Source organism: Alligator mississippiensis, chromosome 1, assembly GCF_030867095.1.
Source record: "Alligator mississippiensis isolate rAllMis1 chromosome 1, rAllMis1, whole genome shotgun sequence".
Lineage (NCBI taxonomy): Eukaryota > Metazoa > Chordata > Crocodylia > Alligatoridae > Alligator > Alligator mississippiensis.
Window position 1 is genome coordinate 424,525,289 of NC_081824.1, and position 19,094 is coordinate 424,544,382.

At 38.3% G+C, this 19,094-nt stretch overlaps 1 protein-coding gene across 8 annotated transcripts in view; it reads left to right on the forward strand.

Moving 5' to 3' along the window:
• The window catches only part of LOC102558934 (NEDD4 binding protein 2 like 2), an 82,177-nt gene that overhangs the window by 25,316 nt on the left and 37,767 nt on the right, over positions 1-19,094 (forward strand). For 6 of the 8 annotated variants that reach the window (XM_006263567.4, XM_019498247.2, XM_019498249.2 and 3 more), the window contains 3 exons: positions 1,090-1,178; positions 1,562-1,638; positions 13,356-13,499. The exons of 1 other annotated variant lie outside the window; for it this stretch is intronic. In XM_006263567.4, the coding sequence (XP_006263629.1) occupies positions 1,090-1,178; positions 1,562-1,638; positions 13,356-13,499 (310 nt within the window). Of the gene's footprint in view, positions 1-1,089; positions 1,179-1,561; positions 1,639-13,355; positions 17,346-19,094 lie in introns of those variants that run through there. One more of the 8 variants, XM_006263566.4, reaches the window with a different exon arrangement.

Sequence of the window (19,094 nt, forward strand, 5' to 3'; positions counted from 1 at the left end):
TTATCTAATTTGTGCCAGGTATTACAGTATTGCTGAAGTAAAATTCTACAGAAGTTGTATTAATGTTTAAAAATTATTATATGGTTAGCAACTGGAGAAGCACTAAACCGTTGTTTTGCTTCTGCCTCTTGGTTCTGCAACTCTTAAGACAGATTTCTTACCGAGAATTAAAAGGGCAAATGCCTGTTTTGGGAGAATAAATAATAAATAAATACATACTGCCCAGCCTAGCAGTTTGAAAGTATGTGTGCGTATATGTATATGCTTACAGTTGTGTATAATATGAAAAATATCTATATGTATTTTTAGAAATAGTTTGTTTCTGTTTGCTCAGAAATATTGATTGTCATAGGGAGCTATTTGAATTTGTTTTGCATGTAATGCTTATTTTTAGATATGCAATGTTAGCAGCTCTGAAACAGAAGAATTTTGAATACGGTATAGGTTTCATAAAGGTATTTTTTGTGTTCTCTGTTGAAACAGTAATGTTTTCTATAGTGTGGCTCCTACAGTTGTCCTTCTAGGAACTGCTTGAAAAGGTAAGTATATAGAAGTTGTATGGCCAACATCCTTCCTGTCTCCATGCTGAAGACCAATACCTCTTTGATATATTGGAGTTGGAAGCCAGAGGATGACAGTTACCTATGTGTACCTGTGTTTGTACACCCTTATTAAGTAAATTACTGTTTGTTTACTTATCTTGAAGCAAAGTCCCAGTTCTCATTCAGATGGAATCTAATGAAATAAAAATCCATATTTGACTTGGAGTGATGGTGTAGCTGTAATGGTCCAGGAAATAGGCAAGAGGCAAGGATTTTTGTGAGTGATAACTTTTATAGGACTGACTGCATGGTTGGGAACTCCTTCAGGTTTGTGGAGTACTCAGCCTTCAAGAGCTTGTCTAAGTCTATCCCAACCATGCAGTTGGTCTGATAAAAGATACCACCAACAAAAATCCTTCTCAATCCAGATTAGATCAATTCATCATAGAAAAGCTAATAAAATATCTTCTAGAACAAATAGCTTATTTTCATCCTTTTACTTGATTTAAAGCATTAATTCTGTATTTAATTTATTATCCTATTGTAGCAAGACAAGCAATGGAACAGGGAAAATCTCCAATTATAATAGACAATACTAATACTCAAGCCTGGGAAATGAAGCCGTATGTAGAAACGGTAAATATAAATATCCTAAATTATTTTTTTCTTAAAATGATTTTCTTTGCAGTCTTACCTTCTGAAATGATAAATATGACTACTTTGTCTAGATAGGTTTTTCTTATTAACACTCCTTTGGAATAGCAACTTTTTGGCCTAGTCATTAACAGGGATGGTAATGGTTCAGTTGGGATAATTTGATCGCATATGTTTAGCCCAGGATGAATTGTAGGCTTGCTTTGTGGGGAGTGAACTACATTTCAGCATGCTAGCACTGCATTATACTTAATAATAGTAAAAGCTTGGTTATTAATATTTTTCTATGCATTTTTCTGTATTGTTTTGCAATACAGAGTTTGGTAAAGTTACACTTTTCATGTGTATTTCTTTGCTTGTTGTAGGCTCTAGAAAAAGGCTACATAGTAGAATTCCGCGAGCCAGATACATGGTGGAAGTTTGACCCTGAGGAATTAGAAAAGTAAGACACAATTTATAATAGCTATCATAGTTACTTTCTTTACTTTTTATTAAAAATTGGTTGAATATTGTTTCAAGATCTTGGCCCATAAATATAATGTGTGTATTGCTAATAAGTACTTTTATTTACATTTATTTAAACATATTGTTAATTTAACTATTGACACATAAATAAGCAGAATTGTTACCATCCAGTTGCAACTGAGGTCAGTAGTGAAATTTCCATGGACATAGGTAGAAAACTGATTGGATTCATAAGAGCCACTTTATGCAATGGATAATTAAGTTAACCTGTGGAAGTCAAAACATTGTGGAAGCTATAAGCTTAAAAGGTACAAAAAAATGAGATACTATATAGATGACAACATCAAAAGTTAAAACAGATAGTATAAAACATTTTCAATGCCTCATGCATAAAGATATAATTTTATTGCTAATCAGTAGGAGGTTAGGAAGAAAATTCCTGCATGCAGTGGCTGTTTTGGAGTATGATTTTTTTAAGTTTCTCCTCCTTCCTCCCCAACCCAAAAGCATCTGTTTCTGGTGGATACAAGATGCTGGGTTAGATAGACTATTGATCTGATCTGTTATGATGTCCATATCACTACTCAGTTTTCTTGTTAATTTCTGCTGTTTGTTATTCAGTTCAGCTGCTTTTGAGTCTGTGGAGCTTTGCTTATGCCAAGCAAACTTGGCAGAAGTCAGTGACAAATGGGAGGCAGGAAAGGAACAGTAGAAAAAAATAATTCTTCCGCTTGTATATTGTGAGGGGTGGCTATAGGTTTGTGGGGGGGCTGTGGGTGTGTGGGTATGTGGGTGAGAGAGCACATGGGTGTGTGTGTGGATATGTGGGGTGTGGGTGGATATGGGGTTTGTGGGGAGGGTGGCTGGGGTGTGTGGGGGGTGTGGGGGTCTGCATGCATGGCAGTGCGGGGGCAGAGTGTGGGTGCATGTGTATGGTGGGGTGTGCGTGTGGAACTCACCCTACAAACACACACATACATGCACGCTCTGCCTCTGCCTACACGTGCATGCTCTGCCCCTGCCTGCTTGCACTCTCTCGCTCTCCTCTCCCTACACACACCACCCGTCCTTCCTGGTTGGGCTATGCAGCCAGAAGCCACATGCTGCTGGAGCAGGGTGCAGGCAGGAACCAGGGAAATAGCCTGGTGTGGGGCTGGGTTCCTGCCTCCTACTGACAACTCACCGTGGGTCCTGCTGCCCCTTGCTCCTGTCCTCTTTTGCAGGCAGCCTGGAGCAGATAAATATTTTCTAAATTTTTTAGGGGTCCTGTGGGCTGGATTTGGCCCATGGGCCATATTTTGCCTGCCCGAGTTAAGACGCCAAAGAATGCGTCTACACAAGACACTAACTACGCAGTGGCATGTCACAGCACAAACGGTGCTAATACGCGGTTGCATAATATTATTAGGCTACTGCACTCTAGCATCACTAAAAAGGCGCATGTTGCCGCTACTATATAGTAACTCCAGTTGCCACATCAATTTAGTACTCAATTATACAAGTACTAAATTTAATGCACAGTAACCATTGCGCATTAATGAACATGTAGATGTGCCCTGAGATTCTGTGGATTATGAGTGAAAGGTTGACTGACAAGAGGCAACATTTTCACCTGATGTCTGCCTATATTGTTCATATTTGAAGCAGACTGTAGACAGCTTAGAAATGTACAGCAAAGGTGGAATTAACCCTTAAAGTGATGTGGGAAAAAGTGAAAGGTTGCAGAACAGTGAAGATCCCTGTGTTCCAGTTCGAATAAGGAAACGTAACAAATTAACTGTGTGCCTCTTCAGCTAGTGACGTTCAGTATCTCATTTGAGGCCAAAGGTTTTTAAAGTATTAAATGCAGACGGAGGAATTGGGGAGGAGGAAATATAAATAAAAGGAGCTTGATATTGGGATTCCTCTGAATCCTGGATTTGGGACTTGTGCTTTCTGTGTGAATGACTGTACTAGAAGGTCAAATGGTAGAGCTCATTGGCTCAGAGCCAGTCAGACATAAGGATGTGTCATCTGCAGCCTGGTCAGTGATGATTTAATGTTTATTTCTAGGTTTTTGATAATAATATTAAGCACTGAAGGGCTAAGAAACAGTCACTAACTTCATGATGATTCCCAGTTTCCAGACTCTTCAGATAGCCAGTCTGCTATCAATTTAGTACATGCTTTTTTGAATTTGTATCATGTTATTTTTTTAGTCAAGTATCATTTGGTTCCAATTTGAATGCCATACACTAGTGTCTAAATATAAAACATTACTGCTATTTTAGCAAGTGAGCTAATAATTTGTTGTCTCTAAACTGATGCTAATTAGGTTTATTTCCCTCCTTTAGCTCTTTATTACTTGAATTCTATATTAAATATTATTAAATATAGTATTTTGCCTGACATGCCAATAAATACTTTGGTCTTCCTGTTAGCTATTTTGAAATATTGACGCAATATTGTATTTCTGTCTTCTGGAACTTCCACAGTGTTCCAAAAATTAGTGAAAATCAACACTAATGTTAGAGGATATAGACAAATCAGAGCATTATAGGAAACAGGGCTAGATGGGATCTCATGAGGTCATTTAATTCAACCCCCTGTGCAAGGCAGGATCATCCCAGTTTAAACCATTCAGGAGAAGTGTTTATTTAACCTGCTCTTAAAAACTTCCAAGGATTGAGGTTCCATAACCTTTCTAGTTGATGCATCTCATATGTAACAATTGTATTAATATCAAATAGCTGTTTTCAGTCTCCTATGATGCAGTTGTTACATCTACATGATTCTGTATACAGGTATAGTAAAAACCATTCTAATTTTAACTGCTTCATTTAGGATCAAGTCCAGGGCAATTTAGCTAACTTTTATTGCTATAGGATCATGTAGCTGTAAGAGTAGGATTGTAACACCCAATGCACACTTCTGTGCAACAGTAGCTCCCCCTTCCCTTTTAAAGAAATTAAAATGGAGATTTGTTCCTACATGGACCTAACTTATAAAAAATGTCTAACTACAGCACCTGCTGTTAAAAACTGTACCAAGTTATCAGTAGAATAGAAAGCATGCCATTAAACAACCTCTCAATTTCCTAAATGCATAACACACATTTATTGCAACCTTTTGCCTTTTATACATTATTAGTCATAGTTTCTTCTTATCTTCTTTTTATTTCCCTTATTAATTTTCTACAGTTTATAGCTTTAGATTTATGTTTATTTTGATCAGTTTCCTTTTCTTCTATTTATTTTATATGGCAAAAGACAGGGCAGGGTGGCACTTTATAGATTAACTCTTTCAGAGAGACTGAACATTCTTGTTTTATATGGCTGCTTTAGTTTTATAGCTGTCTTCATTTCCCTTCCAAGCAGGTTGATTTTTTTAATCAATATGGCCTTTCTTCCTCATTGTGGATTGTGGACTTGGGGTATCTAATACACATGTTGGAATATAGGACAGGAAGGAAGCTCCTGGATCTTCAGGTCCACTGTTGGTATTACAGGCAACCATGCCATGGTAATTTCTGTCATAAATTGATCAACCTGTATTTTAAAAGCAGTAGGGTTGTTTTGCCTCCTGCTATTCATAGTGGCTGTGTACAGGCATAAATTTGTATCAGTAGGAATATCAGAGGAACTCTTACCAATAGAAAAATAGGCCAGAAGCCAAAGTGTACCGGTATTCCAGCCCTGTGGCTGGAGAACTTCACAAGCAAGCTGTCCAGTCAGGATGCACTAAATAGCTCCTCTCTTGGCCACCTCTACCTTTAGGAGAGCCCTTTAATTGATAGCCTGCCTTCTCCCTTCTCTGAAAAGGGAGCTGGCTGTCAAAATAAGCAGTTGGCGGCTGTGGAAAAGCAGCATCTGTCAGAGAGAGCTCTGGGAGAGTTCCAGCCCCTGAAGAAAGCCTCCCCCCAACCCATGAATCAGCTGATTGAAGGGAGGAGGGAACATTTTCCTCTGGGAACAATCTAGTTTCCTGCCACAGATGAATAATCTCTGCTTTCTGCACTTCTCTGGGCCAAAGTGGAGGAGTGCAAGGTGGGGCATTGTGTTGAGGAAGTAAGGTGCAGACAGACTTATAGCTGGATCATGGCAGTCTGCCTCTTCCTGCCACCGCAGGGTTGACTCAGAGCAGTGTAAAAGAAGATGAGGGCAGTTCGCTACAGCGGCAGGTCTTTGAGCTTTGCTGTTACAGCATGGTAGCCTGGTTTGCCCTGTCTGCCTGCAGCAGTGTGGGGCAAGGCAGGGGCATTCTATCACAGTGGGAACTCTTTCTTGGAGGTTTCCTGCTGCAGAAGAAGGGCATCCCTGCTGCCAGTCAGCTGATTAGGGTTGGGGGGGGCAGGCATTCTCCTTCCAGGGAAATCTGTGGAGGAGGGGAGTAATTTTTTAGCCAGGATCTCCACAGGGCTCCCTGACAGCTCACTCCTGGGCAGGGAGGAAGAGCAGAGGATTGTGGGCTATTGAGTGTCCTCATCACCCAAAAGCAGTGTATAGATGTTCCATTTAGATCCTGAAGAAATTTTTCCGCACTGGTACCCGATATACCTTCTAGCAAAAGAGTCAGTGCTCTTTGCAAGAAAGCTCTCAAACAGAGTCATAACAGCTCTGTTTATGCCAGAAGAAAGGCTTTTCTCCCAGCAAAAATGGAACATTTGTATGTGGTTACAGGAAGCCTGTTCCAGAATCTCATTTATCTTATGGTTAGAAATACTTACCTGGTAGCTATTTTTTATGCATTTTGTTTTACACCAATCTTATTCTAAAGCTCAAATAGCAATTCTACTTCCCTGGTGCTTATTCCCCCAGTATATTTGAAGAGCAGTGATTCCCTTTCATATTTCCTTTTACAGAGTTAAATAAGCCAAGCTGTTTTTAGGCGCCTCTAGTAAAATAGGCTTTTCTCATCCCTTATTCATCCTAGCAATTCTTCTCTGCACCTATTGCTGTTTGAGTCCACCTTTTTTTGAAGATTCTAATCCAGATGAGTTCTTGCAAGTGCCTTGTACAGTTTTTGAAGTTTTCATGGCAATACCATTTGGTAGCTCATAATCATTCTGTAGTTGACTAATACACTAAAGACTTTCCTAGTTGCTTCCTGTAGCTCCAATTCTTATTAGTCTCAAAGTGCATGATTATACTTTTGAATTTTATCTGATTTTTATTACTTCAGTCATTTAGTGTGATATCCGAGTCCTCCTTTGTGTTGGCATTGTACTCTAATTTTGAGATGCAATAACAATGAATCAGTAGATTCATTAGCACTTATATTGGGCCCTACATGAAAATATTTAAGTTTCATTGCATCTGTCATTTAAAATAATTCTCAGTTACTTACAAGTATACAAAATTTATTATCTTTTCTGTCAACTAATTCAGCTCATACTGTATTCACTTAGATATAAGATGAATTTTCCCGCCCCAATCAGCATGGGGGCAAAAGCTCCTTGTCTTTCATTTGCACACAAGGAAATGTCATTAAATACCTTGTCTATCATTAAACTGCTGCCAAAAGCAGCATGTGATATGCAATGAAATCAGCTATGAAGTTGATTAAATGCACCCAACACTGAGCATGACTATAAAACTTATGGCCTGTATTTTCCCCATACATGCTGATAGGGAAACTACCACAAGAATAGCTTAGTACAGCCCCTCTGACTCAGACATGGTAATGCCCATTGAGCTCAATCCCCCTCAGCCCCAACTCTTTATTCAAGGCCTGGTAAGCCAATACATTTTGACTGCCACAGCTAAGCTGTGCCTTTCTTTCCCATTTTCAATTATTCCAGTTTCTTTGCCAGCCTTAAGTGTCTGGGAAACATCACCAACCAGTGCCTCAAACAGTTCACCCCAAATCCCTCTGTCACCCCCTCTCTCAGCCTATCATATATGATTAGTGTGGTCCCACCCTCTGTGAGGTGCAGTCAGACCAGTTTGGCCTGCATCTCCTCTTATACATTTTTGGAGGCTCTGAGGAGGATTGTGACAAGAACACCTGGTTCCAGTCACGAGTTGGGGGCTAATTAGCACATGGCTCCTTTGTGGGGAGATATCTGGGACATGCATACTGAGCAGTGCTGAGCTGTGGGATCACCATGGCTTGAAATGCTGTTGACTCTGCTGGGGTCCAGCCAAATGAACTATATGGTAACTGATGGCTTTGGACTAATATCATGCATGATTTGTACTATATATAAGTAGGTACAAAAGTTCTGTTTAAAAGTGTGTTTATAGAGTACCTGTGCTAAAACTTGCAGGAGTTTCACAAAAGTTAAAATGCATCAATTCTGGATTAATTAAATTACTACAGACATGTTTATTTCAGAGGCAGTGTTTTCATATTTGCTTCTCACTTCCATGTGCTCGGGGAGAGCAGGGCCTGATAGTCGGGAGGTGGGAAAGATGTTGTGGGAGTAGAGGGCAAGGGGGCCATCTGACCTCCCCCTCCATCCCCCAAGATATTTTTTCCTGTTGTAGCAGTGGGAGGGTGACAAATTCAAGGCAAACCTCCAATAATTATATTCTATACCTGGAAAACAATAAAAAATGTATAACGTTTTCCAAATATAGAATGTAGTTCTTAGGGGGGTTGTCTTATATTCAGAGTCAGTTTACATTCTCATAAATGTGGGTGGCCAAAATCTGGAACCAACTTCCCAGGGAGGTGGTCCTCGCCCCTACCTTGGGCAAATTCAAGAGGAGGTTGGATGATCACCTGTCTGGGGTCTTGTGAACCCAGCATTCATTCCTGCCTGTGGCAGGGGGTCAGGCTAGATGATCTGTTCAGGGCCCTCCTGACTCTAGCTACTATGAAACTACTATGAAATACAGTAATTATTTTTAGCTCTGTGAAAATGGTCCTACAAAATACAAAATTTTCAGGACAAGAAGCCGTTGGATTGAGATGACAATTATATCATAGAATCATAGAAATTAAGGGCTGGAAGGGACCTCGAAAGATCATTAAGTCTAACCCCCCTGCTCTGGGCAGGAATACTACTGAGATCAAATTATCCCAGCAAGGTGTCTTTCCAGTCTCTTCTTGAAGATTTCCAAGGTTGGGGACTGTACCACCTCTTCGGGAAGTCTAGTCCAGATTCTTGTCACCCTTACCGTAAAGAAGTTCTTACTTGCATCTAACCTGAAACCATCCCCTAAGAGTTTATGGCCGTTGGGTGACCTGTTGAGGTGTGATAAATAGAGAAATAAGTTTGACTGGAAAATGGTTGGTTTCTGAATGCTTGTGGGGTAAAAGTGAAATTTAAAACTTATTTGTAGGGTTTTGTTTTCAAGTTTGTATTTGTGTACAGTGTTATTCCTCACCTTAATTGACCTTACTTCTTTACTATTAAAATTAAAATGTTGCCATTGACTCCAGTGAGCTCTTAGGATCAAGACTATTGTGTTGATTATCCTCCATAATCAGGTAAAGGTCATACCTACAATACAGCTATTTGAGTCGCACATTTGGAATACTATCCTGGCAAATTTCTCTTAGTGTGAATGCAATTTATACAAGTAATTTTGCCCTGATTTACCTAGCCATGTTGCTAAAAGTCTGTAGTATAGATATGGCCTTAGAAGTGGTTTGTAATATAAAACCAAACAAAATCTTAGACTTGCTGTTATTCTTCATTTAGGCTCTTTTTGATTTGATATCATCATCAATAAGCCTATTATTATGCCTTGTACTCTTAAATACTGAACAACAAAAACATCAGTGTGCTGCAGAATTGGCCAAAGCCCAAATTCAGTTATGGTTTCTCTCTCCCCATGGTTAGAGAAGTCTGTGGCTTGAGTGCACAGAATACACGTATGCCTTTGAGGAAATGGATAGGTGCACAGTAGGGCTGTGCAAAGCTTCAGTCCTTGATTTGATTTGGTGGAGATTTGGCCCGATTCGGTGGCCAAATCTCCAAATCCAAATTGAATCGGAGGACCCTTTAATCTCTCCAAATTGAATCGGAACCCTCCAGATCGATTCAGAGACATTCAGGAAGATTCGGAGACTTAGACGTAAAAGCAGCTTTAAAAGATTTTTCTACGTACCTTGAGGTACCAGCACAGCTCGATTGCTGCGATGCTGGGGCTCATGAAGCGTCCCACAGGAGCATGGGGGTGGGGCCCTCGTGGTCGGCAGTGAACCTGGAAGTGGACTGGAAGTACTTTTGGTCCACTTATGGGTCTGCCTGGGAGTGCTCTGGGGCGCACCCTTAGTGCACGGTCACTTCAAGGAAAATCAATTACTATCTTTTAAGACAAAAACCATACCTGGATAGAACAACAATGGCTCCAGTAAAGGACCAGGAAGGGCTACAGCCCAAACCAGTTCTCCTATCTTTTGACACCCTGTCTGAGGATCTTTATTCTAACTCCTTTGAACATCTTATGTAATCTTTTTATTTTTCACAGAAAGTGGAAGTACCCTATCTTTCACAACTATACAGTTGGCTCAATAAAAGGTAGAACCCACAAAAATCCTTGCTTCTTCATTGCTTGGACATTCATATAACACTTTCAAATTCTATCATTCTGTCAGTATAGAATGAAGCTTCATTGCAAGTTTTCATCTCTTTAGCAGAAAGATAAAGAGCCGAGGCAATATTGACTCTTGACTTTTCAAAAGCACACAGAAAAATGCTAGGTTTTACCTCACAGAACTCAAACTTCCAGGATATTTGTATGTTTCACTAAAACAGCTGTCCTTAAATAATGGCTCCAATATGGACACCTGCAAATCTACCACATGGTCCTAACTATACATCTTTTATCAATGTTTTGCTTTACTCCATTCACTCATTTGGATTCTGATTTTGGCCAGGCAGTTCTCTATTCCATTTTGATAGGCTCTAAAACTTCATCATCATAATGGACAGTTACTATGAAATCATCAAAACTGGAAGAGCACACACCAACTGCAGATGCTTCCTTAGCCTGACAAAGGATATTTATACCCAAAAGCTTGCTAAGAAGAATTTTTCCAACTATTTGGTTTGGTCTAATAAAAGATATTTGCCAAAAGAACCTTGTCTGCCTGTATAAGCACATAATCACTTGAAAGAAGAAACAGCTAATTGCCTTCATAGTAGCCATTTTTCTTTGGCATGTGCTGTGCTAATATCCGTTCTATGCCATTCCTCTGACACTATCTTTGGACTTCTAATGATCAATTTCTTGACTGTAGACAGCCAAGCCTTTTTATGCCTTCATCTGTAAGTAGGGCTGTCCAAACAGTACTCCTATCCAAAATTTCCATCTTGAACACAGTAGGTACACATGCCTAAGTGGAATGGATATAAGCACAACATCTCTTGGAAAAATAAGTTTATATCCAAACATGCAAATGTATTCGGTCATGTTAATATATTTGCTTGCTCTTCTCGCACCCTTCCCACCCCAAGCCCTTGACCAAGTATACTTTTTATCTGTCTTTCAGTTCAGTATCACATTAGGTTATGGACATCAAACATCTGGCCCATATATCTAATATATTTACCCAAATCCAAGACTACTTCAAATTTAAGGTGACCCTGCAATAATTAGGTTCTTTACATGGAAAGCAGTGGCGGAGAGGTAGGAGGTGGTAGAGTCAAGAGGTAGGGAAATCAAGTGAACTGACCTCCCACGCCTTGCCACCTGTCCCCCCTCCCCACACTTCTGCCTCTACGCCCCCCCAGCACCTGCTCCCCTAGGGGCCTGACCTCCCCGCCTCCAAGTGCCTGTGCTCTGCCTCCGCTTTTGCCACCAGTTAACTTCAGTTGTGACTGTAGCTGTGGCCCACTCCAGTGCAGAGCACAGAGTGTGTGGTGGATCAGAGCTGGACCTGCTGCTGCTGCCAGGGGCTGAAGTCACTGTGTGCTCTGGGTCATAGTGGGGCCAGAATTGGAACTGCAACTGAAAGTAAGCAGTACTGGAGGTGGGAGCAGCAGCTCTGGTTCTGACCCTGAGCCTGGTTTGCAGCTGCAACCACTTGCCTTACCCCACTCTGTATTCAAATCCAAGATTTCCCCCTGCTGTGTTGAATGGGGAAAAAACCCTTATTTTGGATTTGAATAAATATGGTATGTCATCTGACCCATGGGGCTCCAGGAGGGACTGGGAATTTGGGTACAGGACAGTCAGGGCTGGGGACCCACCAAAATCCAAGGTGTAGAGCCCCATTAGGGACAGCTGGATGAGAATGGCTATGTTCACCCCAACATCTACAACCACTGCTTCCCCCCACCCCCATATCTGGATTTGGCCTGCAAGGAGCCCCACTCCAGATCTGGCTGGGGGGAGCGGGTTGTGTGAGTTTACCACCCTTGCATTACCTCATTGGTAATCTTCTAATGCTAACTTCTGAAGGAGACTTTAGTTGTTTGATTTCATTAATTTTTTCTATTGACTGCTAAATATTAAACATTGGTAATTCATATTTCATATATCTTCAGGTGATGTATATTCTAAGGAGACCACTCTTAAGTATCAGCTTAAATAGCTATATTAATTGCTTTTTCTTTAGAAACTTTATTCTTCCTAATTGGCCATGTGCTGATTGGACTTGCTGAGTGAACAAGTAGAGTTTGCCCACTACTTTTTTACCTAATGCAAAACAACCTTTTTACACAATGCATAGTTAACTTGTGGGATTCATTGCCACAGGAAGCAGATGGCATAGCCAGGTTCAAAAAGAGACTAGACCAATTCATAGATGATAGATCTATTAATGGTTATTCAGCAGAATGGTTGAAGATGTTTCTTCTGACATCTCTAAACTAGTAATGGTAGTTGCCAGGGAAGGTACTGAATGGGGATATATCACTCTAGATCTGTCCAGTTCAGTGATTTTTATGGAATCCTCCCCTGCCACTGTCAGAGACAGGATCACGGGCTAGATGGACCGTTGGTCTGACCTAGTATGTCATTTCTGTTTGCTAAACTCTTTGCAAGGGTAAAGTGTGAGACAGTTTTGTTGACCTTCTTTTCCATAAGAGTATCTTATATTTTATTTCTTAGTATTAGGAGGTAATGTTAGACGTGTTTAAAATATTCTGTCCATATAACTTGATCCACATAAAATGGTTCATTACTTGTTAAGGCTTTATGCAGAGTGTTTCATTTATTAGCAAATTTCTTGATGCTATATAATTTTTTGGCATTCTTGTCCTATTCTTGCAAACTTTATAGATGAGGTCTTAAATCCATGCATTCATTCATCCTCTCACTTGTATACCCCTAATCACTTTAGAATCTGGCAGATAAAAAGAAAGAAATATTCTCGAATAGTTTATGTACATTGTCAGTGCCACATTTCAACATAAAGGAAAAGATTTTAGTATTGTATTAAATATATTGCATACAGTATATGCAATAAATAGTGATTAAAAAGATTCAACACAATTTTAATATTGTTAGACTTTAAATACTGTGCAGTTAAATCTGAACTTTTACATACTACAACATGTTCGTTTCCATATGCATGTAATCGAATGACTTAATAATGAATGTATATCTATTTAAACTATATTTAACCATATGGTTATGTAATGTTAAAAACCCACTTGGTTTCTTCAGATCCTGAAAACGGAAAGAACATTAAACAGCAATTAACAGTTCTGTGGAAGCATGGAAGGGGCCAAATGAAATATTCTGCCATAGCTTAAAAAGATTGTAAATGTATTAAAAATATGAAAACATTTACTTAAATGTTTTATTTTTGTAGGAGGAATAAACATGGGGTCACACGTGAGAAGATTGCTCAGATGTTGGATCGATATGAATATCAAATATCCATACCTATTGTAATGAATTCAGTGACACCACCTCACAAAAGTACACAAAGGCCACCTCCACAGCGAAGACAGAGGTGGGGAGGCTGTATAGACTCTTGGAATTCTTTCAGTGGTTCAGATAACCGATAACTCAGGTTCCAGTCAACTAACACCAACTTGTTTTCATCATTAAAAAAAAAAATTAAGTAGTGGACCTTCTCCTGTGTTTTAAATAGGCATAATTCAGTTAAAAAGCCTTTCCCTCTTGGAGGTTGTTCTATTATCAGGCTAAAATGTAAATAAAATTTAATATTAAAATGTATTTTAATTACTTTTAAAATTTATATTTGTTACAGTTGTTCTAACTTTGGTTTTAGTAAAACACCTGGAATAGCATGAAGTAAACCAGAGTCTTCCTTTATACGTGTCAGTCAATGACATTGTTGTCTACTGAGAACTGTTGAGCAGTTTCTTTTAAAGAAGTCGTTACAGAACTTTGTTGTCATTGCTTGTTTTTTTTCTTTCTTTTTTTTAAGAACTCAAAGTCCAAAGGAATAAGCTACTTATGTAGTATTACATTGTAATGACTTCCATTGCTCTAATATTCTACCCTGGCCAAGATTTGTACTGAACAGCTATGTTTTTCTGTTTCTTGCTAGATGCTTCTTTTTTTGTTTAATCGCCCAGTGATGACACATGTATAACCCACATTTCCTTCTCTCTATCTCGTCGGTACATTTGACAGCTTAAACTGATGTGCTGCAATTGCAGTATTCACTAGTGTGAAACTACAAACCATGATTTGTCTTGGAGTTATTCACTGTCCATAGTAATGTACTGAATACAATTGTGTCTAAGGACTGGATATTTTACTAGTTTGGGAGATCATTAATCATCATGAAAATTGCAGCTTCATTCCATTTAAGTTTACAGGTCTAAAGTGCAGCATCAAAGCTGAGTGTTTGAGTCAGCTTTTCTATTTTATCATAAAAAGAATACCTTAAATATTAATATGTCAGATATGCCAGACTGTATATAGCTATATCAGTTAGATGCAAGTAGACTGTGGTCTAATTTTATAAAACCACACTAAGTTCTTTTCAGGATTTGGCACAGGTACTATAGTTTTTGTTTGGCAAATGCCAAAGACTGAGCCACCGTGGAGATTGATGGATTAATCTATTACCGGATGCATTTTTACTTTAGACACTTATGTGAAAATAAGAGTTCGCTTTGATGCTTGCCTTCATACCCAGTTGCTGGATTTCTTCCATATTGACATAGTTTTGGAAGTCCAATGCAAGACTGACAAAACTAATATGTGTATGTTAGTATTGTGGAGATGTATATCTCCACATTTTTATAGAGATATATAGAGATATAGATATATATCTATATATCCACTACTAAAAGAACAGTTTTGAACCGTTTAAACTTTAGTTTCATTCTTGTCTATGTTCAGTTTTGCTTTGATTTTCATATTGTAGCACAACTTTGAAAGAAGTAGGTGGCAACACCAGGATGAGAATGTTTAAAAACCAAGCAAAAAGATTCGATTTGATTTAATTTAAATTGGGGGGGAGGGGAAATCCTATATGTTTTTGGTAAAAAAAACAAAAACAAAACACAACAAAAAACAACCCCCCCCCACCCTACATTTTGGTTTAAAAGATTGCAGTTTAGTGTAGAGAGATGGCTGAGCTGGCTTGGGTATCAGAAGGAGTCTGCACCTAGTGACCCAAAGCTCAATTCTGGTTAATTTATTCTGCTTAGTAACAGAGTAAATTAAAAATAAATTTGGAGCTCTGTACTGCTTCAGTAAGTAGTTTTTAATACTTGAGTAAACTCATCTAAAGCTAGTTTCATTTCTACACTACACTAAGTCTGTGATATATATGTTTACCATTGTTTCTTCCACAGCACATACTGCAATTATCTTAATTACCATTTATGAACTGACTGGATGCTCAGTGCAAATTTTTATGACTTCGTATAGTTGACATTTTAGTATTCTAAGAACTGCAGTATATCATCAGGCTCAATTATAATATTTTTGAAGGTGAGCATTAGCAATAGGGTCAAGTAGACTAAACTATGAAATCATTAATTTGTTGTGGACTTTTTTACTTTTTCAAAAGTAAGGTAGTAATGGTTTATAAGTTCAAGGAAAAGTGTAGATGTTATTTTAAAGATGGCTGTATATAAAACTATATATTATAGGGCCCTACAGAATTCACAGTGGAAGTGGATTTCTGATTGGCTGAGGGATCCTTGTGGCCCTGCTGCTTGCTGCTGACCAGTCAAGAGGCAAAAACAGTGCCATATTTAAAACCATGAGTTTTGCCTCCCTGCCAGTCAGGAGCAAACAGTGGGGCCCCTCCACCAATTGGTGGGGGTGGGGAACCTTATAGGAGAACCTGCTAGATTAAAGGACCTGACGTGCAGCCCACTTCCACCATAAATTCAGTAGGGCCCTAATTATAGTGTTAGAGGGTTCTAAGATGCATTGATTATAACAAAATATTAATTTAAGGGTATTGATTTTAGAAGAATCATCAGCATTTACAGTGATTTGGAAAGATTTATTTTTTTTAAATAACACTTCTTAATGTTTGGCTAATTAAAAAGTTTAAATGTAATAGTTTCTTATTATACTGAGGTTCTTAAGAGGTGTTACTTTGGTAGGTAGTAAATAGAAATACACAGCTAAAAACTTTCAAATGCATTTTTTGGTCTCATAGAGTTTAGAATTTTGTGTTTTGTGATATTATAATGCAGGTTTGAGTGCAGTTTAAACAGTAATATAATTTATAATGTAAAAAAAATTAAAGTTGAAAATCAGTATATTTAATGCAGTCTTTTTATGTGGTTTTGTATTTCTGTTGTGCAATTCTATATTTGTACAATGTAGTATATTTCTAAAATAGTGTTTTGCTAAGAAGTTTTATTAAATCTAAAAACTGAATCATGCTATTTCAATTTGTTTTTAGTAACTTTTCATCATCAGCAAATTGATTGCAATTAAGATGTTTTCATACTTGCATGGATTGTTTAAAATACTTGAAATACCGTGTATTTCATAAGCTGATGCTCAAATGATATTTAATATATTTCCTAATTGTATCTTATATATAAGCATATATATTACTGTTTTTCAGTTTGTATGTCTGGTTATCAACTTCAGCATCCTGTAAAGAACCTGGAGAAAACTCAAATATTTTCTCTGTCCTAAACCTTTGTGTACTTAAAAATACATTACAACCATGAGGAAGATAAAAAGGTTTAGAAAGACTTTTCCATTTACCAATGCGATTCTGTCTCAACTACTCTAAGCTTTAATAACGTTAAATAATTACTTGGTTTTGTACCTAGTTTATATAAACTTCAATAACATAAAAAATAGCCAACAGGACTCTGATGCCTTTATAAGGATTTTGCAAGAAGTGGGGAAGTTTTTTAACCTTCTTAAATTGTGGTTGATGCTATTTTTTAGTGTTTACTTGGAATTTGTTTTTAAATAGCCATTTTTAAAATTTTTAATTTGTTATAAATATATACAGGTAACGTGTGTGTGTGAAAATATTCATTGAGGTGGCTCTCTCTTTTTTTTTTTTTTTTTAATACAAAAAGCACATAGTTCAAATTAGACTATGACATATAAAGAATTCATTTCCTAAGAAGGGCAAAGCATTATACATCTTGGCATGTTGTATAAACTATTTCATCTAGAAACTTATGTTCTGTGGTAAGTACAATGGTATGGTAAGTGTGGAAGTTGCTTGTGATTTGTGTAATGTGTAGCCTTTGTTCTGTTCTTTTCCTTTTGCAATTTTATGTTCTTGTGCTGTTTCCCTACATGTATGGCTGTGTGTAGCAGTCATTATAATAAGCTGCTAATTACAAATAATATTAAAAAAATTAAGCCCTTCGGGGCAAATGAATTTGTTTTCTTCATCTTTGCTGTGGATAGTACACTAAGGGCAATATGAAAATAATAATAAAAAGCAAGTGAAACAATAACTTGCCAGTTTTGAATTCCCTCTTTCATCCATAACAGTGAGAAAAATCACTTATTTTTGGCAGCAAAGAATTGTCCTTGTACAAAACTCAAATTTGGTACCTAATTCTGTTAATACAGTTAAGCCTGAGGTTTAATACTAGTGAATAAAACTTTAGAGTTCCAACAGCAGTAACAGCAACACCCAGTAGCAAAATATATCCAGGATTAGTTTTTTCTCAAATAATTGTGAAATAAAGTGCCGGTTCATATTTTTTGTATGCGTAATAAATATAGGTGGTCAAGAGTTTTATATCAAGAATAGCTGAAATATGAAGTGCTTTGTGAGCATCATTTGCTTTTACAGGTCCATGGACAGCATCCATCAAAACCTTGTAAACCAGCTAATTATCAGGCACAAGTTCCATTGTGATTTAGTATGAGTGAACATTTGGAAATGACTGATTAGGTGAAGTGTTTTGCATATAAATCAGTTTAATTGTGGTGGATTTTCAGCACAGTGATGAGCATAAGAGCATAGTGATGAATTACTTCAGTAACTAAATCAAATTTCACTATATTTTTCAATGCTAATGCAGCAGTATAAAATGGAGTCTTGCTAATCTACAGTTTGCTAAAACAGACTGAAAATTAGCCATATTATCTTTATTTCTTAGTAAAGATTTAGTAAGTGCTACAGCAAAGTCTGGTATTGATGATTTCTTTTGCCGCCTTTAAAAATATATATATTCTACAAAACAATTGCTATTCTGCTGGTAAATATTACAAGTAGAGTCCATTTTGACAAAATTAAGATGGTAAAATTTTGATGCATTATATTTGTTAAACTATTCCATGAATTTATAAGATGTAAGTAATTTGGAATGTGTCCTCCATACACTAGTAGAGATTAGCAAAGTGATATTATCACAGTTTCTAGCTTCTGATAAAGGAAAAGAACTTCAGTTTTGTTGCTTTCTTTTTCCTGTTTCTCCTTTGTGCTGGTGAGTGAGTTTATTTCTTGAGGCATTTGAGAAGACTTTTCAAAAGCCCTGCCTATTGGTTTGTTTCAGTACATCTTCTCTAGTATAGTAAATGGAGAAATGGTTATTCGCTTTCTGGACTAGGGACAGAAGTTGCATGTAAACTGGTAAAAATGATCAGAAACGGGTTTAAACCTGCAGCAGAGTAGAAGTTCAATGGACATAAACCAGTTTCAAAATGGCCAAACCCAGTTTAAGATAAACCTGGATGGATGTAGTATCAGACTTAACTGATTTGGGTTAAACCAATCTGTGGAACTTCTGTCCCAGATTCCCTCCTGACTTAAGTTATGTCTCAGTCCCCCAGCATCTCAGGATACACTTGGGCTCCCCGCTAACCTTCCTCACAAGGCAGGTGGGCTAGCTTGGGCTGTCCTGTCTGCTCTGGCTGAGCTGGGGCAGGTCCCGCCTATCAACCCTGTGGGGCAGCAGTAGGGGAAAGGCAGGGGAACAGAGCCCCCCATGGCTCCCATCCTAGCACCAAGTGCTGATCTGCGAAGGCTGTCCCTCTTCCCCAGGGCAGGCTGGTGGGAGTTACTGACGTGCTGGGGGGAGGGGGAAAAGAATGCTGGGCCCAAGTTGGGCATCTGCCTATGTGGGGGGGGGAGTCACAGTCTGGGTGGGGAGCAGGGGCATTTCCCTAGTGGCTC